Source organism: Hipposideros armiger, unplaced genomic scaffold, assembly GCF_001890085.2.
Source record: "Hipposideros armiger isolate ML-2016 unplaced genomic scaffold, ASM189008v1 scaffold_201, whole genome shotgun sequence".
NCBI classification, from domain to species: Eukaryota; Metazoa; Chordata; class Mammalia; order Chiroptera; family Hipposideridae; genus Hipposideros; species Hipposideros armiger.
Window position 1 is genome coordinate 1,148,347 of NW_017731551.1, and position 24,797 is coordinate 1,173,143.

Below are 24,797 nucleotides of genomic sequence, written 5' to 3' on the forward strand. Positions count from 1 at the left end.
TTCTTTAAACACATCATCTCATTTTACCTTCACAGCAACTCCACATCCTCAAATTATTTTAATTCTATTTCCTCCCTTCCTTCCCGAGGGACTTCTCCGCACCCCATTCTCCTGATCTGAGGTACAGAAAGCGGACAAACTACAGAGAAGAAGGATGAAGTTATCATGCACTTAACCTTGTCAGGAAAAATCTGAGTGGATATAACAGTTCAGGCTCCAGCAGGGTCTAGTCAAGAAAAAAATCCACTCACGGGTCTGGGCCTTCCCTTCAATGAGGATACAAGGCCAACCTGCCTGGGCTGCGGATCCGTACCCTTCTATCAAAGGAAGACTGTGTTGGAGGTAAAAAAACCTCCAGCATTCTCTGTCTCAAAGTTGATCCTTTTAGAGGTAGGCAGTAGATCGAAAACCCCCAAGTGTAGGAGGGGTTCCCCACAAAGCTAAGGCCCTATTTGAAGTAGACACAGGCATTTGCCTTTAACCAAAGGAAGCATGAGGGAACTTGTTAAGTAGGGAACCACCTTCAAAAGATGCTGCCATATGTACAGGGGTGTAAAGAGGGGAGGAGGCCGAGTTAGGACCATTTGCCACCATGTCATCCTCCTGTGAGAAGAAGGCATACGCTGAATTAGGATTAGAGAACACAGTTTTTAAAACTTACCCAAGGTACTGAAATAGCTGGTTATGCTTGGGAGAAAATAAGACATAGAAAGTTAAATCTCAAAGGTATACATACCTTTGAGAGTTTGGGAGATGCAGCATATACCAACTAAAGGCCTACAGAGTAATGGTCAAAACCTCTTAACATCTATAAAACCAGGACAACTCGACCTTCAGCAAACACCATGGCATTGGTGATGGACATGGAAGGATCACCCACAAGACAGGCTCGGGGTGCTCAGCAAGATCTCATATACATGGGGGGTGGGGTCACAATGGATTACTAGGATGCCTAAGAAGCTTCTATGGATAACAATGGTCCTAAAAACTCTTTTTCATAAAAAATGACATGACCTCTTGAAACAATGGACTGACAGGAATGATCTGACACGTAGGCCTTCCTGATTTACTAAAGGATGCTTTGCTGCCCAACCCACAGGGCCGAAGAAAGCAATCGTACTACCATTCAGTTATGGCGAGTTCCCAGAGGACACCATCCCAGGTGGAGAAATATGGCCTGTGCCTCGCGCCATTTCCTGCAGCCCAAGCGCAAGGCCTTACCCAGGGTAGGTATGCGGCTGAAAAGGGGGTGCTGACAACAACAGAACACACACGCCACACCCTCAAGGAGCTCCAAGCCCAAGGAGCCAAGGCCCCTGGTTTCCCCTCCTCTGAGTTTACCGTCATTGAAGCTGTCACCGGTGGTCACGTGGGTGAAGGGGGACTGGGCCCGAGGCTCCTCACACAGGGAGTAGCTGTGCTCGGCCTGGATGAGAGGCGCTGGGGACGTTGGCGATGGCTCCACCTCCATCGACACGCTCTTCTCTGAGAGGAAAGGATCATTCAGGAGCTGCCCCAAGACATTCTGGGAAAACTCATCCAGGAGCTCTGAGAAGTGCTGCAAGGAACAAAGGAGGAAGAACTCAGTTTCTCTTTAACCGTGATCTGATCCTTACACACACACACTCCAAAGCAAATATATCGTCCACTGCTTTGAATGAAGTCGCTTATATACAGTGTCCAGTTATCTATGGCTGTGTAGCAAACCACCCCAAAGTTGAGTGGCTTCAAATAACCACAATTTCCTATTTCTCACTATTCTGTGGGTGGGCTGGGTGGGTGAGCTGATTTCTCCTGAGTTCACTGATAGGACCCTAATGATCTGGAAGGTTGGCTGGAGACTGGGCTGGGACAGTTGTACACCTGGGTCTTTTGCTCCAAGAGGCTTTATCAGGCTGGGATTCCTCACATGATAGTAGAACTGCTCCAGGAGAGAGGAAACCAAGGCTGAATGGCCTCGGAACTCACACATCATCACTTCTCCCACATTCTTTTGCTCAAGGCAAGTGTCAAGGCCGGCCCAGATTGGGGTGGGAAAACAGACGCCACTGCTTGATGAGAGGAATGGCACAATCACTTTGCAGGAGAGTGTGGACAGAGCATAGCATGCATCACTAGGGGCCATCCCTGTAACTACCTACCATGTTTTGCATTGGGCATATTTTTAAACAGTTGTTCAGTATTTCTGTTGCGTGACGGTGTTATCTATAGCAAGGTGCCAAGTTCAAAGGCATCAGAGGCAGTTCCCCCTGCATGCTGCCTACCGCCTGGACTTGACTCCTCTCCAATTTTCCTTAGTCTCCTTAATCTCTTCTTATCCTCCATCTCTAACACCACCTATGGGATTCCTGCAGCCTTCATTCCACTGCCCGGCTCCAAAGCAGCTGCACCCCATCTGCTCTCCATCACCGACAGGGAGATGTACATGGTATAAGGATTTGTAGAGCAGGGCTTCATAACCTTGGCACCACTGACAATTTGGACTGATAATTACTATGGGGTGGGGATGTTCTGTGCATTACAGGATGTTTAGCAGTGTCCCTGGCTTCTACCCACCCAAGGCCAGTAGCACCCCCCTAGTTTTGAAAATGGAAAATGTCTCCAGACATTGCCAAATGTCCCTAAGGGGGGGGGAAATCATCCTTGATTTAGAACCACTGCTGTAGAGTATATTTAAAATAATAAAAATTTAATTTTTTAGAAGTCCATTTGGTCCCAGCTGTTAGAGGCACTTCTTCCTTCTTAACGTTCCCGGAGTCACCGACTAACACATGTCATCCTTCTGATAAACTTTACAACACTTCTGGTAGAGAAAGCATGTCACAAAAGCAGATGCAGCAACAGGAGAGCTGACTACAGACGTGATACTTGGGGTGGGCGATAAAAACTTGTGAGATTCCCATGGATAAGCCCTATTGGACAGAAGTGTCAGTGAAGGTGTCATAGCTTGGGGAAGGGAAGGCAGGAGGTGACCCTAAGGTCAGAGCTCTAAGATTACGGCCACGGTAGGACAGACCTCTCCTTCCATAAAGGAGAGACGCAGACGACAGAGAGAAGGCCCTTATAGATGAGGTCCTTAAAGCAAAGATAGGGGCTGGGTTTCAACAACATCACAAACATGAGAAATGGCTGCATCTCATCAGGACGGAGTGCAGGAAAGCCACAGGCCTTGGGCACATCCTACGAGACATCCTTTGCCTATGAGAAAAGAGGGGGTGGGTGGGAGGGAGTTCTCTGTGTACAAACACAGTTAGAACCAAAAGGTCCTTAGGAGCATCTAAGGCAAAAATTCCCAAATGCCAACTGTCTGCATCACACTTACCAGGAGAGTTTGGTTTTAGCCGTTCTATAATGAAATTATTTTTATTTATTTATTTTTTTTAGCTGAGTCATCCTGCCACCTGTTGGCAGCTCAGGGGCAGCTCAGCTCGGGCCGGGACTTGAACCGCTGTTGTTCAGAGCTCACATTCTTGAGCGAGCTCTTAACCAACTGAGCCACTTGGTCAGCCCACTATAATGAAATATTTTAAGCACTCAGAAACATTATAGAGAATAGTACCATGAATAATTTTATGTATTCATTCCTTTGGGGGGAAAAAATCTTATTTTTTCATGTTTGCTGCTACACTGGTTTTTCTTTATTCTTTCTTTTTTAAGAAATAAAATATGAAGGGACTGTTAAAACTCCCATCCATTCCTTTTTGTCCCTCTCAGAGATAACTATTGGGTTGTCAGAAAAGTCATGACACATTTTTGCAACGAAAAACATAGAAAACATTACGTCATGACTTTTCCGACAACCCAATACTACCCTGAATTTGGTGTTGATCATTCCCGTCCAAGTCTTTTTACTACATATGTATGTTTCCATTATATACATATGAATTATTTTTAACTTGAAATAAATAGCACCATACATCACACATTCTTCCGCAACTTTATTCTCTCTAAAACAAAACTGTTCTTAGATTTATACATGTCGCTCTATTTCATTCATTTAAACTTCTGAATTGTATTCCATTTGTTTATTTATTTTCTCTTGAAGGGTATTTAGATATTTTATTATGATATATGACACTGTAATGAACATTCTCAAGCGTGAAGGGAAATCTTTAAAAAACACAAATTCAGAGCTCTGACCTGGTCAATGAAACTCATCTATATGAAAACCACCAACCACCACCCATCACTCTAATATTCACTTCAGGTTTTCGCCCACTGAAGGTGGACCCCATCTCCACTCACCACCCCTCTCCCGATGCCACTTTACAATTAAGTCCTGAGAAGTTTACAAAGTCCCTAGAAGTTTAGATATGCCCAAGTCAGAGGAAGAATCATGGATTTGCAGCTACCATCTGCTAAACTTTAAATAAACACTGGGGATACAAGATATAAATAAGAAGACAGAAAAAGCCCGTCTTTCCCTGAGCTCACCATTCAGGCCAGTGCTTCTCCAGCTTTTATGTGCTAGGAATCACCTGGGGATCTTTCGACATAGATGGTGACTCACAGTCTAGTGGGTCCGAGAGTCTAACCAGCTCCCAGGGGCGCTGCTAGTCCATGAAGCAAGGGGCAGGAGAGCTTCAAGGCTGTTTCCTGACCATATGATAACCTAAAGGCAGGGCCTGATTCCCTAAGGGGCCCCCCAGAGACAAATTTACTGGTGTTTTGAAGATGAATATTCTGCAAGTGCCTGACAGAGTTCAAGACCCAAATTGAGGTAACAAAAAGAGAAATGAGTAACACAGAATGTGAAATGCATAAACAAGAGCTGAGCTCATGGTCCCTGCATTTCCAAGCCACAATCCTGTCCCCTGAGCTACAAAGTCAACTCTGGGCAGCTGTGCTGGCCCTGCGAAGCCTCTGGAATCCCATTCTGTCCTGAGGCAAGCCTCTCTTTCCCATGGACGTTGCCAGGTTGTGCTTCTTGGCTGACACTCTTCTTTCTCCTGTGTAGCACTAATGACTGTTTTTGCGAACATCCCCTGGATAACCAATAATAAACCTTCTCCACCTCTGCTAACCTTCCCTTAACTCTCTCTACTTTAGATTTTGTAGTAATTATCAGGTTAGCCCCAAATGACAGGCAGTCCTGAAGAACTCAGAGTTGTTATCAAGTGCATTATGATAATCTCCCCTCTGGAAAAAGAATCTCCTCGGAAGTAGGGGCCCACCGTGCCTCGCCACCTTGCATACTTAGGAACTGAGCAGATCAGCGAGCACTCAGTAGTTCCTGGGGAGATACTTGTGATTGAAAAGATGTGCCCAACTTGTCCCAACCAGATGCTGTGACTCAGCCCAGCAATTTAGCTCCAGCTGGGTCTCCCTGGCAACTGTGGGCTCCAGGGTTCAGCAGACAGGTCAACAGCCCACAGCTGGTACAGGGACCAGGCCAGAATTGGCCCATCATGAATGCCATCCAGTGAGAGAGGGGCGTATGGCTTAGGGGCCAAACACCAGAGAAAGGAGTAAAGTGAGACTCAAAGACAGAGCTTTTCTGGATCCTGCACAGAACAAAGGAAAACTCATGTGAACCCAATGGTTCTAAAACTTTAGTTGAATTCTCCCAAGAACATGGCCACAATAGCATTTTATCATTCTGCCTAATAGTTTAGCCAGGCTCTATGGGTTTACAAAGTACTTTCGTAGCTTTCCTGTCAATCAATGCTCACAACAGTCCCGTTGTCCAAGATCTCAGTCACCTACCATTAGAGCTGGACCTTGAACTAGGGTCCACTTATTTCAGATTAACTGAACTTCCCCCACACTGTTTCTCCCAGGAAAGGGGTACTTGATCTTCACAGTCCAACTGCATAGAGAAGTTCTAACAAGTGTAAAAAATAATAATGCTGGTAAGGGTCATTGATGATGATGTTGACAAGACCAGGTGCTAAACTCATCTGATGGACTAAGTGCTTGGCCTACTGGACTTTCAGGAAATGAGCTAGGTGCTCTCCTATTGAGTAGAAATGTCCCCATTTATAGATGAGAAAACTGGGGCTCATGGTATTTAGGTACATTGCCCAGGGTTGGGGTTGCACCACTGACGAAAGGTAGAATTGAGATTTCATCCCAAATCCATCCTGTTCCAAAGCCCATGCAGCTATAGCACCATCAGCATCTTCACTGACCAATCAGAGTAGCTCCATTCTCACCAATCAGGACAGTGCCTTTTGCACCACTCAAACTGCAAAGATTTGGAGTCCTCATCTGCATGGGGACAGACCCATCAGGGACCAGGGGTGGGATTTCTCACTATATAAGTCAGGGAGTACACTTTCTCTTTTCACAGAAGACTGAAGGCTGAATTTCCCTGGCTGGAGCTGAAACAAACACTGAGACATCTTACCAGAGCTGACAGAAACAGAGCAAGGCAGGCAGAGTGGAGAAGGGCAGAGTGGACTGGAGCAAAGCAGAGCTGTGTAGCCAGGGAAGGGCCTCACCCCAGGGCCACCTCATAGGCGTGCTGCTTCATAATTGAGCTGTAACACTACTAAGCTATTCCAAAGTTGTGCTGTTCTCACAGCAGTGCTGTATCACAGTTGAGCTCTTTGCACTGAATAAAGTTTCCTTTTACACCACACCCCAAATTAGGGTTCCTGATGGCATTGAATTGGCACCAACGACCATCAGTTGACACATCTCACTGGCATAGCAATCAACATTTTAAAAAGCTTCTTAAGAAAACAAAATACTATGACAATTAAAACAATAAAATTAAAATGTTGGCATTTTCTACTTGCACACTGGCTTCTCACACTGTTCTTCCTAGAATATCCTTTCCTTTTTGTCTCTATTCATCAGGAAACTAAGACAAAACACATCTATTTCTTTTACAGTCATCCTAGACAGACACAGCTTGAATTGATCTTTCACTTCCCAACTCCAGCCCTTCGAATAAGTATTACTTCTTTTGACATGTTTTTACTTTTCTTTGATGTTCCTTTCATTGCCAACTTCAATCTTTTGTACTAGACCTTATAAACTCTATAACCCAGATGTAAACATTTTTACCCACCCTGTCTGAGCCTAGCACAGATTATAGATCACATGCACTCAACCAACTACTCGTTTCCATCCATTACCCTTCTACAACATCCCAGCCAAAGAGTAAACACATCTGAATTAGAGCCTAGGCCTCGCAACAATTATAAATAAGAGCTATCAAATGTTTAAAATGCATATACAAATTTACAAATCAGATAAATTAGTAGGAGAAACTGTTAGCCTTACCTAACGTCCTCACTTTATAAAACATGACCATGGCTCTGAAGCATTTACGCTTGTGTTTGCAGGTCATTCCCTAGTTGTCAAAGGAAATTGCAAGTCAAGAGTGGTTTCTGATCTGGGCAGGGGGAATAAAGCAGGAGGACAATAAAGGATCCATAATTCTTGAGCTCGAACAGCTGGTTGCATAAAGCTAGTAAGCTCTCTTCCTTGTACTGCTCACTACTGAAGTTCGACCATTCAACAAGTTTAGTGAGCAGCTGCCATGAGCAAGTCACTGCGTTACTGGAAATGGATGTCCTGTTCCGCCATCAACCAACGTACTCACAGAGAATGCTCAAAGCAGTTCTGCCCTCCCAAGGAGCGCCCAACATGAACTAATTGAAGAGTGCTGGGCCAGAGCAAGGATGGGAGATGGAGACCCAGTCGCCACTTCACTGGTTGTCACTCTACCCCTTCTGGACTCAGTTTCCTTGTCTGTAAAAGTCTCTCTCTCTCTCTCTCTCTCTCTCTCTCTCTCTCTCTCTCTCTCTCTCTCTCTCTCTCTCTCTCTCTCTCTCTCTCTCTCTCTCTCTCTCTCTCTCTCTCTCTCTCTCCTTGTCTGTGTGCAGGGAGGAGAGTGATGGTGTGGACTTTGGACTTGATCAGTCGTTTCTCACCTTTTTTTGATGTGTGGACCCTTCTGAGAATCTAATGAAAGCTTCCCACCAAAAGAAAAATGCCCACAGGCACCGCACACAAACAAGGGGCCCGATTCCAGGTGGCTCACCCACTCCCTGAAGCCTCCAGCTCATGGCTGGAGAGAAGGATTTCTGGTCCCACACTCCCAGCAGAGATAACTGGGATAAGATGTGAATAGTTACAGGCCATTGCTAACAACCCACTCAGCTCTAATACCCTAAAATTTTCTAAAATGGTGCATGCAATATAAAATGGAAAAGCTTTGCAAATTAGGAAAAAGAGGGGAAACGCCCTGTTTCTGCATCTTGGGTTTGTTTAGCTTTGCCCCTGCTAACCCACCAGGGGGTGAAACAGACGGGGTGAAGGAGGTAAGGGGTTCAGAAAGCAGAGTCTCACAGCTCCCTGTGAGACAGCCAGCCCAAGGCCTGCCTGGGGTCCACCATCTGCACCCCACAAAGACCACATTCTCCAGGCGCGACGCCTGGAAGTGGGGTGCCTTTGCTGCCGGCCTCTGGCTGATGCATTGGCTCTCAGGCAGGGGAAGAAGGCCTTTTAGTGGAAAATCGCAGTTAGGAGGCTTTGCCCAGAGCATCGAGTGCGCCAAGGACTGCAGCCAGGGGTGTAGGGATGTGGTGGGGGCAAGCTGACAACCCCCAAAGCCTCAAAAAATGCAGAGACATAATTTAGAGGACAGGCCTCAAGTTCACTTTAGAAACCAAGGTTTCCCTCCAGCAAAACACAGCTTGCCTGTATTGTGGTGGAGGGGGGAGGGGGGAGGAGGAGGGAGATGAGAGGAGGGAGGGGGGAGGGAGAAAAAGGGGGGAGGAGGCAAGGATGAGGGGGGGGAGGGGGGAGGAGGTGCCCCCCCTCTCCTCCCAGCAGGTAGCCTTCAAGGAGAAGGCACCTTAGGCCTGAGTGGTGCTTGCACCTGGTATGTGCCCTGAGCATGTGTTCTGTGCACATACCACACAAAAAATGGCCACATGCCCACCAGGAGGAAAAAAGGCAGCTTTGTCAAAGTCACAAGAAATAAAATGGCTCACAAGTCAAACCCAATTACAATGAAAGCTCAAGGGAAAACACTTTTTTTCGTGATAAAAATGTAGGTACAGTACATATTTCTCTAAATAAAGACACCTGGGGCTGAGCTTTGGAACCCTTCTTACCCAAGAGGTTGTGGGAGAGGTTGGGTTGGGTTTTGTTTTCTGTCTTTTTAAAGTGACAGTTACTTTACTGCAATGTCACAAGCAATAGGAGAAATTGTTTTCGAAAGTGCCCTATTCCAAAACATATATACCTTGCTTTGTGGGATCCATATATGCTTTTCTTTGTAGAAGAAGTATGCAAAATAGGTCAATTGCACTGCAATGGCATTGTGGATGTCTATTTAAAGGAATTCTATTATAAATGCATTGGTAGGGTATGTTGGTTGTAAAAAGAGTCACCCTTGATTTGCTTATATAAATATGAATTTTTACATATGATATTTGCTTTAAGGGAGAGGCACCAATATTGATTCCTTTTAAACTACATAATTTTTCATCATTCAAACAAGCAACAAAGCATTTTCTCCAAACGCAATCCAATCCGGAATGGTCTATAGCAGTTCTTGGCTTAACATTTGATGTGGAAAAAAAAATTCCTTGTTTCATTTTATACAAACAAATCAATTATGAGATTAAAGGAGAAACACCCAGGGCATTCCCTCATATTCTTCAAGGAAGGCATAAACTAAGATAGTCATTGCTGATACCCTCCTGGGTCTTACCCTAAAATAACTAAAATCTGCTATTTTGCCATTCCAGAAAAACTTCCAATTAGGATAACAGGCTCTGAACTCATAGACTGATGGAGCTTGAAGAAACGTTGGAGATCACCTGGGCCTAGCTGGTCATTCTAATTTGCGAAAACCAAGACCCAGGGTAGTGCACGAAACCAAAGATTTGAGGGCTAACCTGTTCACACTGTAGGTTCTGCAACAAGAAAGATGGTGGCTAAACATAAGGATCACCAAACAGATCTCTTCCTCCATGGAACTCTCTGACTAGGACACTCCTGTTTCTGGGTCAAGGCCCATTGCCCAACATGTGAGGCATAAAAAAATTAAGGGAGCCATAAAGTTTCCAGAGAAGAAAATGGCCGACTCCCTAGAAACCTATCCTTTATGAGCCAGGTATGTCATCAGAATTACTGAGATAATCTCATCCCTAGAATGCCACACTGGGGAAAAGAGAAAGTACTTCAGAAGTGCCAGGCACTGTCTGCCTTGTTGCTTAAATGCACAGGGAGTGACTCACTACCAGGAGGCACCCTTTCACCCCAAGATAACAGCAACAGGGATCCCACAGGTGAGATAAGAGCAACAGGAATCCCACAGGTTGCCAAACCGGGAGGCCCAGGTAGGTTCTGGCTTAAGGCCACTTAGCCCTTTGCTATCAGACCTCAAGTGCATGCTCCACCCCTCTGGAAGGCTGGCCTGCTGAAACCTACCATCTGAACCATCTGAAAGAGTGCTTCATGCACTGGATTCATGAGCCAGAAGACATCTGTCCTGCATCAGCTCTGTAATTATTAGCAGTAGTAACCTTGGGCCAATCACTCACACTCTCTATTCCATCTGAAACGAGGAAAAACAGAATCTGCCTTTCAAACCCATCGAGAAGATACAATGAATGCACAGATAGTCCGATCCAGATCTAACATGGTACTGTGGTAAATGAAAATGGGCTGAGAGCCATTAGTGGAGAGTGAATGTAAAAGCTACTTCACAGTTACCCACATAGGCGTAGGTGTTTCTTACCTCCATCTTGAATAGCCAGTTAGTGAATGTTGGGAGTATGACACCCGTTGGCTCACTATTACTGCGTGTTCCTTCCTTTTACAAAAGGTTAAAAGATATTAACCCTCCCTACCAAAAAAGGAACAAAATGTGATGTTTCTCTGTTCACTAAGAACAGTTCTTTTCACTAAGAGCTCACTACAAGTTAGCTGTTTTATTGTTATTACTATATGCCTTACTGAAATTGGGACAAATAATCAAGCATTTCTCTGATCTATCAGCTTATTAACACTATACAAAATGATGAGGCTCATTAAATACCATTTATCCTTAGGGATCTCACATAAGTTTCTAATTTGCCCATTTGCTTAGCAAGGGGCTCACTGTTTCGTTCACCCACTCATAACCGAAAAATCTCCCTTTCCCCCGCTTTAAAAACCAGGCCCAAGGGCCGGCTGAGTGGCTCAGTTGGTTAAGAGCTTGCTCAAGAGTTTGAGCTCTGAGCAACAGGGTCCCCAGTTTGATTTACGGCCCGAGCTGAGCTGCCGCTGAGCTGCCAACAGGTGGCAGGATGGCTCAGCTAACAAAAAAAACAAAAAACAAAACAAAAACCAGGCCCATATCTCCAGTCTCAGACACTTCTCCCATCCTCGGCAAGTCCTCCCTGACCATCAGCAACACTCCATCATATCCATGTGTTTCTTCAGCCCCCTTCTGTTTTAACCGGCAATTATAATTTTTATGCAAACCTCTCATTCAAACTTATATAAGAGAAGTGGTTACAGCCAAACTGGGTTATTATGTTCCCACTTTGGTGGCACTCCTGACAAAAAAAAAAAAAAACAGCCTAAAAAACCCAAAGTAACCTGGAAAGGTGAGATCATCTGAGAGTCCATGATAGCGCACTAGCAGAAAAGGAGAAAAATAGAGCAGCTTGGTTGTGGGATATGTCCAGGATCCCTGATCCCGATTCTAAGCAGCAGCCAGCCATCTTTCCCACCTAGCGGACATTTTCATGTTCTGGACATGGAGGCCAGGAGCTCCAAAAGGTATTGTTCTAAGTGCTTCTGCCACCAGGATAGTCCCTATCACCTAGCTACAGCCCCGCCCTTTGTCTTCATTGGAACTTGGGAAGGTTGGAAAATGTATAAAGAGGTGAAAAAAAAAAGGAACCACAATCTTTCTAAGGAAGATGGTAAGTGAAATCAAGTGATCTCAGAGCTGTTATGACAACGAGTGAACTGAAGCTGCAGTCCCTCTGGGGGAACGTGTGCAAATACCGCACATTAAAACTTGTTACCAAACAGCTTGAGTACTTCCCTCCCAGAAAACCATGTGCAGCAATGCTTCCACATTTTTTTCCATGATTGAGCAGCAGTAGATAACGCTTTATTGCATCATTAATAGGGAGCATTTGCCTTCTGGCCATAAAAGATTCTTTTCCAATAAATGGTCTCTGAAATTACATAGGTTTCAATGTGACAATGATGCAATATTTCGGTGGGGGTGGGGGAGTATTCTGGAAAGAAAGTCAGCAAAGCTTCATTAACAAATAATATAAGAAGTCAAAACATGGACTGGTGTAGAAACAATGCTCTATTTAGAATCTAAAGGTTTGGCTTTAGACCTAGCTCTGTCACAACCTGGCTCTGTGACCTTGGGCAAGTCATTTTAGCCTCTGAGGCTCTTTTCTTAGACTATAAAATAAAAGAATAGGACCAGCTGGTTTGGGGGGAGGGGGGGGCGGGGAGCCTGTAGCTCTGACATTCTGAGACCAGTAACGATGTAGGCAGTACTGCTTCCTGTCACCTAAGGAAATAAAACAGCCCGAAAACAAATCTTAAGCCTGAGTCAGTGTTCCCTGCAACTCCCTCATTCTGGCCTTTTCTGAGGCTTTTTTGGCAGAGAACTAGCTCCCCTGAGGATGGCTGAGCTAACAGCTGGATGGCACGGGCTGATTTCCGCCTCTGAACAGCTGGTCTATGAGACAAATAAACAAACAGGCTTTTGTCAGAAAAAATGACTCAACTTTCGCAGGCCAAGTGTAGATGGAGAGAAATCTTGGGCTTAAAAAGTACTGTTCTGCCTTACCCTAACCTGTACCCCTGTACAAGGTCCAGTATCCTTTTAGCCTTAGCTGTGTAGGACGCCTCTGAGAAATGGGGGAGGAAAAGAGAGGGAACTAGACATTTTTAGGAAGCCCTAGAAAAGTTCATGGTCATACTTTCAAGTTTTCTGTGCAATCCTTAGAAGAAACCCAAAGTTCTGAAGTGGTAAGAGGGTCTCAATCAGGCCGTGCTGATATTTTAGGTAAAAAGATTCTTCACTGATTGGGATTGTTCTGCCCATGACAGGGCCCTGAGAACTAAATGCTGGCAGCCTCCCCTCCCCATAACGCTACCATATGTTTCCAAAAAGAAGCCAAAGAAGCTAACTTTCAGTATGTAGAGGGCTGGATCATGAGAAATCTACATGTTAACTCAGGTTCTTTCCGTGGGTCTGTTTTCATTATTCTTGTGAAAGGCAGCACTGTAGCAAAAAAATTCCCCGGATGACTATCTGGGTCGTTGAACTACATTCCCACCACTGCCTAATGACCCACCAGCAACGAAGCACCCCGTTTCCCCACTGATCATAATATTCTCAACATCTGCAAAGCTCAGGTTTCTAATAGGCTAAACCTCGAACTAACTTTTAAAGCCATGGGCTTCTAATGAGCTGATCCTTTCCTCACTTTTGTTTAAACAGATTTTTTTGCCACCAGCAGCCCGTTTAGGAGGGAAAAGGAAAGAAAAACAGCGACTCACAAGGCTGTACACAGAGTCTGTGTGTGGAATGAAGGCGCAGCTGGACCACCTCGCCGACTCGTGATTCGTGATGTCTGTAACGCGCAGTAAAGTTAGTAAATTGTGCCAGTGCTAATACTCCAGTCTCAACAAAGTGGTTTGTTTGTGAGGGCTTCTCGCTCACAAAAAAGGTATTTAAAAACTCTACACGTAGCCTTGGGAACAGACCAAGGGGAAAAGTAAATATACAGCACAGGTTTTGCCTGTCCAAGCAGCAAGCACTGTACCGACAACGTTAGAGCACCTAACAAGTAAAGAGAAATGAAGTGGGCATTGGGTAAAAACGACAGGACCACAACCACTAAGATAAAAAATGTACCGATCAAAAGTGGAATCCTGACTTGAGGGCTATCATCTATCTAGCTATCTGAAACTTCAAGTAGCCCATATAAGACTGCTTCAATAAATTATGTCATATCTAAGGAAGTACCTATTAAAAACGCTGTCATAGAAAGCTATCTGACAGTCTATGTTTGCTATAGATCACAATGAAATGTTCACATTATAGATTAAAGTGAAAATATAATACAAAAACTGAATTCCCTATATTTTATTATAAAGTTGAGAATTGTCTACAAATGCTATCATGGAGAAATGTATGGACGAATATCTGGCCAAAAGTCGACAGCACGTCTGCATATCGTAACAGATGTGTTTTTTAAATCTTCTTATCTATATTTTCTATATAGATAAACCTGTTTATAATGGTTTATAATGGGCGGAGGGGGGTAGGGGAACTTAGTTTTTTAAATAAAAACAGACTCCATGTAATAAAATTAAGTGAGATCTGGTTTAAATAGTCCTTGGGGAACAAAGAACAGAGAGAATAGTTGAATAGAGACAGCATTTTCTGCCCAGAAGATGGATATTCTATATTTCACTCCTGATAAAAATTTTTTTAAAAACCTTTGGCGGGTGCAGGCTTAAAAGGCAGACCGCTGTCCAGGACCATACTGCCTCATTTCCCCCTAACACTTCTTTAAATGTTAAATGGACAGAAATTGCCTCTCTTATTTTGTCCTTCATGTTGAGAGCAATTAGGACCCACGTCAACTGGGCCTTTCTCCAAAACGCAAGGCACTCTACACGTGGACGTGCAGTGTTTGTCTTCAAACACAGCGTCAGGCGTCGGGAACTTCGTACGCAGTAGAGCTGAAAACACTGAAAACGAACTGTTCTCTGTTCACCCTCTTCTCATCAGGGTGGGCCCTGATACATCTCCCAACAGCTGCCCTATCAATAATCCTTTTTCTTTTCTAAATCAAAACTTCCACTCTTGGTTGCCATTTCGATCCCCCGCATGGGCCACTGTGAGCTGTGCCCTTTTAAAAAAAAAAAAAATTTTCCACCCTCGACCACTACAAGTAAGCTTTTCACCTTAGATTGTATTGAGTTGTAGTTTCTGTTCTCTTATGAGTCGGGGCCACAAATACCGAAAATAATATCTTTGTTCTTACACTTCAATCCCCTGGAGAGAATAGACACATATAGGCCACTCTCTCTCTACCCACTACAGGGGGCTGAATTCTGAGATGACCCCAAGATTCCTGCTCCCTGGTGGACACACCACATAAGATCCCCTTGAGAAAGGCCCTATACAAATGATAGATGACGCTGTGAGTTCCAGGCTACGTTACAGTGAAGGCAATTTTTCAGATGTAATTGAGATCCCAAATCAATTGACTTTGAGTTCATCAAAAGAGAGATTATCGAGGCCAGCCGAGTGGCTCAATTGGTTAAGAGTTGGCTTGAGAGCTCAAGCTCTGAGAAACGGGGCCGCCGGTTTGATTCCCACATGGGCCAGTGATACTGTGCCCGAGCTGAGTTGTCACTGAGCTGCCAACAGGTGGCAGGATGGTTCACCTGGTGTAACAACAAGATTGCCTGTTCGATGGTGGGCTACGCACACCTGCAACTAAGACTGAACTTGGCACCTTGAGCTGAGCTGCTGCCCGGATGGCTCAGTGGATACAGTTCGCGCTCTTAACAACAAAGCTGCTGGTTCGACTCCCACATGGGATGGTGGCTATGCCCACCCGCAACTAAGATTGAACACAGAACCTTGAGCTTAGAGGCCACAAGCTGCCGATGGGAAGCCAGATGGCGACTGGCGCCCTCCACAACGAAGACTGAAGAACAACAACTTGGCTGGTTCCCCTCCCCAATTCCCCAACACTGTTCCCCTCCCCCAACTCCCCAATAAAATCTTAAAAAAAAAAAAGAGAGAACTAGGCTGAAGAACAAAAGGACAGCAACTTGTCTGTTCCCCTTTCCCTATTCCCCAACGTTGTTCCCCTCCCCCAGGTCCGCAATAAAATCTTTAAAACATAAAAAAAAAAAAATTTAAAACAGAGAGATTATCCTGAGTAGGTCTGACTTAATCAGGTAAGCCCTTTCAAAGAAGATCTAGAAGTCTCCTCCTAGCCTGGAAGAAACAGGCCGCCAAGAGTTCTACAGATGCCAGAAACTGAATTCTGCTAAGAATTCTGAAAGAAGCCCCTGGGCTCATTGGAGACTTGCCATCCCAGCTGACACCTGACACAGGTAGGTGAGTGAGACCCTGAGGGGAGCCCCCAGCAGAGCTATGCCAAGACTCCTGATCTAGGGAAACTGAGATAATATGTGTTGTTTTAAGCCACTAAGTTGGTGGTAATATGTTACGTAGCAACAGAAAACTAAGATACCCACCAACGGGCCACATACCTGTCCATTCCCTCACCCTCACTCTTCTCGTCCCCTATCTGAAGATATTTACGCAGGGGGGAAAATAAATCCTGAGGATAAATGTAGAGCTGGGGACTCTGAGCATTTTAGTCAGCCTCAAACGGGGGAAGAGTTGCCTCTACCCTCTATTTGTCTGAGACACTCCACCTGTTTCTTAAACCTCAGACTTTGTCTCACCTCCCTCTGTTCACTCCTGGGAAGCGGAGCTAAGATGGCAGCTGTGGCTTCGTATTGGGCCTCCCAGAGCACAGATCTAGGTTTGGAGATTGGAGAGATTTCTTTTTCCTGAGAGTCTGGCCAAGACCAACTTGATTTTTTTTTTTTTAAAAGGAAACTTCTACATGAAAACTCAGGGGATGAAGGAGGAAGACTAGATACATTGACACAGGACACATTTCTAACTTAACTAAAGGCTAGTCACAGCCTAGCTTGGCTGGTGTAGGTCCTGGACTACAGATCTCCACATCGCTTCCTTCCCCAGCCCTGTCTGCACAGGAGGCTTACACTGAGCCAGGGTCCTGCTGGCACAACTGGCGCTTGAGTTGGCACTTTCCTAGCCCTGGAGCCTCTCTCCCAGGTCTTCCTGGTCTGGTTTCTAGCCGCATGAACAGGGTACTTCCCCTTCTGATCCCCAACAATTCCTCTCCTTGGCCTCATACTGGGGACCTTACAAGACAACAGTTTGCTTCACTCACTATCTTTAGCCCTCTGTGCTCCTGTGTCTTGCTCTTGTGCTCTGATCTCTTGGGCTTTGATTCACCTAAGAAATATTAAGAATTCACTATGTGTCAGGCAACTCCACTGAATTCTAGAGATCGAGATACTGTCATGGCTCAAGGCCTACCAGAACTGCCTAAAACACGCTTACTAGTCCATGATTAAGGCTGGTACTATATTATTTTACAAATATTAGTATTATACTATATAGTACTACATTTAATATTAATATTGTATTAACACTATATATTAATATTATATAGTATTGGTATATTATTCCAAAACTCGATTCATGGTCAACCTATGTTTCTCAGCTAGTCCCTAAGCTTCATTTAGCTGGTAGCCAAAGGAGCCCCATCGTGGGGACCAAAACATACCTGTACCTCTCTATCTCCTGTAAGTATACTCTGTAAAGTTGGAAGAGGGCCGGCTGAGTGGCTCAGTTGGCTAAGAGCTCGCTCAAGAGTGTGAGCTCTGAGCAACAGCAGTTCGATTCCCGGCCCGAGCTGAGCTGCCGCTGAGCTGCCAACAGGTGGCAGGATGGCTCAGCTAAAAAAAATAAGCTGGAAGAAAACAAATGCCATAGAATTTCAGCATCTAAGTTCCATCTCCCTATTGACTTCTCACTATCAGATTGTTTACTTGCAGATATCCACCACAAGTAGCAGAAGGAAATAGAATACTGATTCATCTTGGCCGACAGAGGTAAATATTAACCTCTGAGAAGGTCCTCTTGGCTATTCGAATGTGTGCTGTACTCAACACAAGCATTCCCAAGTCTGAGTTTTCCTACTGAATCCACAGTCGTGAGTATCAATGTTTGACTGAAAATAGCCTCATGAAAATAAGTTGGCCAGCCCCAGCCATGTCTCTTAGACACAAGCTCCTAAAAGACATTTCCAATGCATTTTGCTGTCTTTGTTCTGTGAGGTGCACGACATAATGAGCAAGTGGCCATTCAGCTCTAGTGGTGACAGTGAAAACCAGCCAGGATCGCTGGAAACTGTCCGTGTCGGTTTTGTTAAGGATGGCTGGGCATGAGTCATCGGAAATATAATGGGACGTTTACACAAGAATGGGAAAAATCCCAAACAAGTTATACGTGAAGGCGCCCCTCTAGCTAGCTGAGAAATGCGTCTACAGCTCCTATCAGAGTCCGGAGGTCACTGGTCTCAGGGTAATTTCAAAGACCAAGCCAACAAAAACAAATGTTGTTTTCTCTCAGGCAGATACCAGCTATCAAAGTTCAGAAAGAAACAGTCACTTGGACCTGGAGTTTAGCATTCAGATTACGGACCCCCATCACCCCTGCCACTGTGAGGTTTACGGTGACATTTTCAGAGCAGCACACTCCAAGGTGGGTTTCATCAGCTAATGTCACATAGATGCTTAAAAAAGAACATATCCAAAACTGTGTTGTAGAGCTGTAAACTGAATCTCAAAACACTTTATAAAGGACCCACCTATTTTTATTTAATTGCAAAATTATCAGGAGGAAAGGAATCTTTTTATATGCTCCCCAAGTCTAGTGATTCAAAGGTTGGCCACTTGGGAAGGCTTTATCTAGTTTGGGGATCTTATTGGATAAGTCACTTCCTTATATTTCACTTTTCCCGCCAATAAAGCGGACGCCACTGTTACACTAGCCTCTTCTACATCCCTTACTTGCCCTGGGCTGTTATATTTAGCCAGCCTCTTCCACCACTTTATTCAACAGTTGACAATGACATAAAGCTTGTCAACATCCTGATCAAGAATAGGGGGCAAAAAGAAACAAAGAGAGACTTCACTGATATTTATTTTGAAACATTAATGTTTCTTACCTAGGGGAAAATAATATATTATGGGAGATTAAAACTCAAGAGTGACATTAGCTTAGACACTCATTGATGCAGAAGCCTACACCGTCTATTTGAAAATGGTGCTATCGGAAGGTAAGGTGGTAATCTCCAGGCGGAGTTGCTAGGAAACCAAGGTCACTGACAAGATTACTTATTGATTTTTCTCTAAGAATCTACTGATAAGCTCTTTATCCACATAGTTCTTAGTGTCAGAGATATGACGAGGAAAGTGGCTAACTATGTTATTTCATTAAATCTTCACGACAAATGTACGAGTGAAGTAATATCATCCCCATTTACCAGTGAAAATATGCAAGCTCAGAGAAGTTCTAGAATGTGGCCGAAGTTGCACAGCTAAGGAAGGGACAGAGCCCGCAAGTCAAAATCAGTTCCTCTGACTGTGAAAGCCACTTTCTTTCCGCTCCACCATATGCCTCCTGATCCTTCCTGGTGAAAATGTGGATGTTGTCACGCATGCGGGCCATAGGAGAGGCACTGCGTTTTCCAAGGAGACATCTATTGTCGCCAAGTGGGCACTGGTCAAAGGAAGGACCAACACTCACTCTCTGAGCCTCGGCTAGGAGCTAACTGCCTGACAGGCATTTCAGAAAGACAGGGTGCGCTTCCCATCAAGTCCTAGTTGGGTCTTTGTCTGGTAAAATGAAGGCCATAGTTGAATCTCCCTCACTAGGTCATTGTTGAAGCCTAACAGCACAGACCACATCAAAGACCTTGGCAAATGCTGAAGCCCATGAACCCAAGTGGAATTATCACCATTATCCCGCATGAGACACATCACCTCCCCACTTGCTGCTGAACTATCCCCTGGCAGTGCCGTTTTTCAGGATTTGGGTTGTTTGGGGAGGGGAATGAAGAAGGATTACGGAGGCTCCACCAACACCAGAATAGAAGCGTGTCTGGGTACCACTCCAAAAGGGAGCCATTTATGGTTCAGTTAATCATGGCAGAGCCAGTCAGTAGAACAGCAATACAATAGCCAATTCTCGTGCTATGCAGACCCGCTACGGGTAAATGCGCCTACTTGCTGCAATGTATTAGTAATACTTATGGCACTTTCACAGTCATCCACAAATATGCACAGAGGGACAAAAATCTGGGATTCCTGAAGCGCGCATTCCCAGCTGAGGCTGAACAAGGGGACCCTCTGCCTTCTTGCGTCAGCTTTCATCCTATAAACAAGTGTCCTTTTCATGGTCCATCTGAGCGCCACATTTTTCACATTTTTTGCGCTTTGTGTTTTTGCTGCTTCAAGTGACCCTCCCCTCCCCCCGCCCCAAGCACAGTGCTGAAGTGCACGCTTTCTAAGCCCAAGAAAACCGTGGAGCGCCCTATGGAGAAAATGCGTGGGTTAGGTAAGCTCTGTTCAAGCATGAGCTATAGCGATGGTGCATGAGTTCAATGTGAATGCAATAAGGTGTTCTGAAGCAGAAGCACACACAAAACAAGGTTATGAACTGGTTGGTTGATGAAAATGTTGTGACCAGGCGCTCACAGGAACCCAGTTCCCCTGGGGGCAGTGATTCAGGGTTCATTAATTCAGTGCTCACAGAGGCTTCATAGAACAGAACGACCTCCAAACACAGACTGGATTACATTTAGTTATTATAATTTGTATGTGCAAAATCTAAATTTCGGGAAGTCTGTGTGGGAAAACGCCTGCTATGCATTTAAAGGGCTCCCTATAACTATCTAAAACTATATACATGAAAATGACCAGGAAGGAATATATGAAACAGACAACAGAGTCTCTAGGTGAGTGGAAATGAAGAAGTTTTCTTAGTTCTCCAACTTAGGTAAAATGGTATGTTCATGGCTTAAAAATAAAATCTGATATGCAAAATAACTCATACCACTAACATCTGTGAGAAAAATACATATGAGTAAGGCCTTATGGTCAACTCTGGCTAATGCTATGTCAGGCAGCCGTCGTAAGCTAAGTAGTACCATGGGGAGGACTAGTGAGGTTTGATTCATTCTTGAGAAACTTGAAAATGATCTTCCTAATATGGATCACCCAACAACATTGGAAGTTCTCTTCCTGTTTTGATTTCTACACTCATTACCAGATAGATATGTTCAGCCTCCTTCCTACGTCCCCTCTGCTGATCTGACTTCACTCCCAGGCCCTCGGATTCTCAACCCTTCACCTCAAATGTCACCCCAGAAAGGCAGTGCCTATACCTCCAACTAGTCACATGCCCTGTTTTATCATCCTCCGGGCATTTACCATTATCTGAAGTTATTTATTTATCTGTTCCAGCTTTTATTGCTTGCCCTCTGCCCCCTGACATGTTCCGTCCATCTTGCTCTCTGTTCCATAGCCACCCCACCCCACCCCACCCACCAACATACCTAGAAGGCCGAAATACTCAATAAATATTTGCTGACATACTGATTCTTAGGTTTTCCTGGTTCCTTTTTCTCCTTTGACCCCACACCAGCCATAATCATTTATTTACCTATCTATCTTACCCCAGCAGAAGTTTCGGAATTCGTCAATCACAGAATAAATCCTCTCAATATATATACTTCCCGACGACGCCATCCTGACCCATTTCTGGGAGACGTCAGGGTTCAGAGTTAGAGATTCAGCTATCTGGAACTCACTGCAGTTGATGTAAAGTGGGATGAGCCCCTGGTGGTGTTTTGTTGAAACCCTGCTTATCATATCACTGAGCTGATTAATTCCAACTCCACACAACACATTCCTTCATCATGACTAAATTACTGCAACAGCCTTCTAACTTTTCTACACACACTTCAGTCTGGCTGAGGGCCGAGGGACTGATGGATGAATAACAGTGTCTGAGATTTGCTGTTGGTTTATGTTAATATTCTTTAAAAGGGGCCAACAATCCCTTACACATGACCCTCCCAAAAGGGAGGTGTGGGGGGGTGAGGGGGTGGAGGCATGGAGATTTGGGTTGGTGAGGACCCTCTTGAAATGTGACTATGGAGAAATCATTTTATCTCTGTTGAAAAATTCTTTTTTCACTAGGATGTGTTTTAAGGCCAACAAGAGGTACACACTAAGCGATTTCTAATATCACATCTTCATCAGAAAGCAGCTGTAATCTAGAAAAAATGCTTTACCTAATCCTGTTTTCATAATGGTTTCTAGGCAACTGCTGGATGCTTGATATAATCATGGTTTTTCACACAGCCCAGTAATATCACACAGTCGTGTCACTTAGCCAGGAGGGAAAAGCAGCAAGGGGTTGTGAGCAGCAAACATGGGAGAATAAAGGGAACTTTCCTGATGAAGCATAAAGAGAAAAAAAACCCGATCACTCTTAACAGAGAGATCAAAACCTGGAGGGGCCCGCTGCACGGACTTCTGTCTGGAACGCTAAGCTCCACAAGCAGAACTAGAATTCTGCCCTTTGACCCTGGGATACAAGTTGGATTTGTTCTACTTCCGCATGAGGGATAACCACGATCATGTGGATGAAAAAGGGGTTCTATGGGAAGTAATCTCACAGGGTGATCTGATCACACATTCCTCACTGGACAGGTCATGGAGGGTAGTTACGCCCCAGGCCTATAACTTCTTTAGTCCAAGTGTTTTAAGCCAGCCCTGTCCACTGTTCTTGTGCATCTACGTGAAACACACCTTTCAAATGCCAGAAGTGATACCTCTCAAAGGTGTAGCCACGCTCATAATCTTGTTAACTCTCCTGTAATCCAATTCCCAACCCCCCCACCCCGGAAAGCAAGAAAAGAGAGTAAGAAGAAAGTCCTGCATTTCGTGTAATCTTCCTTCATTCCCTCCTTAATTCCATGTGCATTAAAGAAACCTCAAAGCTGTCCTTCTCTGGAGCATTTGAGATCTTGCCTCCTGGCAAGTGTCATCAGTTTTGGCTCCAATAAACTGACAACATTTTCTATAGGTCTAGACTCTAGAGGTTTCTTACGTTGACAATGACAACCAAAATTGTGAAATGACCCATAGCGCTTAACAATCACTTAAGACAAAAGTATAGGATTTTAGTGTGTACTTAATTTTACTCCAATTGTATATTATTATTTTTCCTGAAAAGACTAGTAATCAATCAAGGGACATAGCCACAGTTTACAACTACACCTGCTCCTCCAGGTAGAAACAGTAGGTAGCTACCCAGAAGAAACAGGAGTGGAACCAGGAGGGGGCTGTGGCTCCCGGTCACCTCAGAGATGCCTCTCAGCTCCCTGCTCTAACTGCAATGGCCCCAGCTCTCCATTTTCATAAACGTTCAGCTAAAGGAAACGCGCTGCAAAGAAATAATCAGGGGCATTGCCAGGTGGCATCACCCTCTACAAAGACAGTCACACTTAGTAGGTCTGAACGACTTCAGAAGCTCCCCTATCGTTTCGTTTTGCCAACCTCCCCTGATCTACCATGTGTCAAGTTTATCTGGAACGATCGACGGAGGATTTGGGGACGCTCACTGTCTTGTGTGGCAGAGAGAGGAGGCAAGAGACAGAGGGGCTAGAAGGGAGAGTGACCAAGTGCCCTGGTTTGCCCCAGACTTTTTAGCACTGAAAGTCCTGCATCTCGAAAAACTCCTCAACCCAAAGCAAACCGGGACAATTGTTCAACCTACAAAGGAGGAGAAAGGAAATTGCAGACATTGCCTAAGCACAGGTGTCCTTAGTCACTCAACACTTAGTCATGGAGCAGCCAGACACAGGAAGCCCTGCTAGGAGTGTCCGTGCTCTAAACTGCAGTGAGCCCGCGTGGGTGATGTCGGAGCCTCCCCATTCTGCTCCCTCCACTGGGAGTCTGGCTTCTTGTTTAACAACACAGAAAACTCGCAAGCACAACATTCCTCTGATGCAGCCACTGCTAGAGACGCCATTCCTCCAGCATTTTCACCTACAGCTAGAGCAACATAACCGATGGCTGAAATAAATCAATGACTTCGCACCAGGCGAGCCTTTTCTAAGTGGTTAGTCCATACACTCCCACTCCGTTGTTAGAAATCCTGGCCCATTTTCCATGTTTGTAGCCTAAGAGGCCATTAAACAGGCATTGAAAACGCATGCGTTCACAGGCATTTCCTTTCAGAAAGAAGCAAGCAGCAAAGCCCTGATGGACAGAGGCAAGTGGCATCTTCATTTGCGAAAAGCCACAAGAGAAGTGTGACAATGGCAATTTTACGATTCATTCTTCAGGACTGCCACCTCACTCACCTTTGCCTTAAGCCCCTCAAGTCAACATCGGGTTCAAACATACTCAAGAGCCTAGAAATCTGTGTAAGGGCCCCTGGCACTTTGTTATAAGTTGTGATTAAAACTTTGCTCTAATTAGGAAAAAAAATTTGAAATCAAGAATAATTCGGAATATAATTTAACAGGTACCCCTGAAGCCCACCACCCAGACTCACATGATGTAAAACCTGCTATGTGGGCCTCAGATTTTCAAAAACGAGCTGAAATGTTACAGACAAAATCAGAACCCCACTCCAAGAGGCAGGTACCATACAAAGATGGAAGAAACTGAAGCTCAGAAAGAGGGAAGAACTAACTGCCCCGAGGCCACACAGCAAGCGTCTCTGGGGATTCAAACCTTAGCCTTCCTCATAGCAAGTAAAATGTCTCTTCTCTCACCGGGTTCTTTTCAATCCATTCGAAACCATTCCTAAATTGATGCTAAAACACTAACTAAACACTTGATTCCAGGACTCAGATTTTGCTGCTACCAAGTGCCAACAGATACTGTGTACTTGATGGCAAGACCAGTCAATTCACCTCAGGAATATAAACCTTCAAATCAGAAAAGACCCAAAAGTCCTTATAATTATTTATAAATATTTCTTTCCTCCTTATACGTAAGTGGAAATCAAACAAAAAAGCAGTGATTGCATTATGTGAATAAGATCTATTTCAGGAGGCAGCCGGTTAGCTCAGGTGGTTAGAGCGCAGTGCTCATAACACCAAGGTTGCCGGTTCGATCCCCACATGGGCCACTGAGCTGCGCCC

At 44.7% G+C, this 24,797-nt stretch overlaps 1 protein-coding gene across 4 annotated transcripts in view; it reads right to left on the reverse strand.

Moving 5' to 3' along the window:
• CREB3L2 (cAMP responsive element binding protein 3 like 2) overlaps positions 1-24,797 on the reverse strand; it is a 201,843-nt gene that overhangs the window by 42,722 nt on the left and 134,324 nt on the right. For 3 of the 4 annotated variants that reach the window (XM_019653275.1, XM_019653272.1, XM_019653273.1), the window contains exon 2: positions 1,342-1,558. In XM_019653275.1, the coding sequence (XP_019508820.1) occupies positions 1,342-1,471 (130 nt within the window). In that variant the 5' untranslated portion in view covers positions 1,472-1,558. Of the gene's footprint in view, positions 1-1,341; positions 1,559-13,494; positions 13,612-24,797 lie in introns of those variants that run through there. The other variant, XM_019653274.1, reaches the window with a different exon arrangement.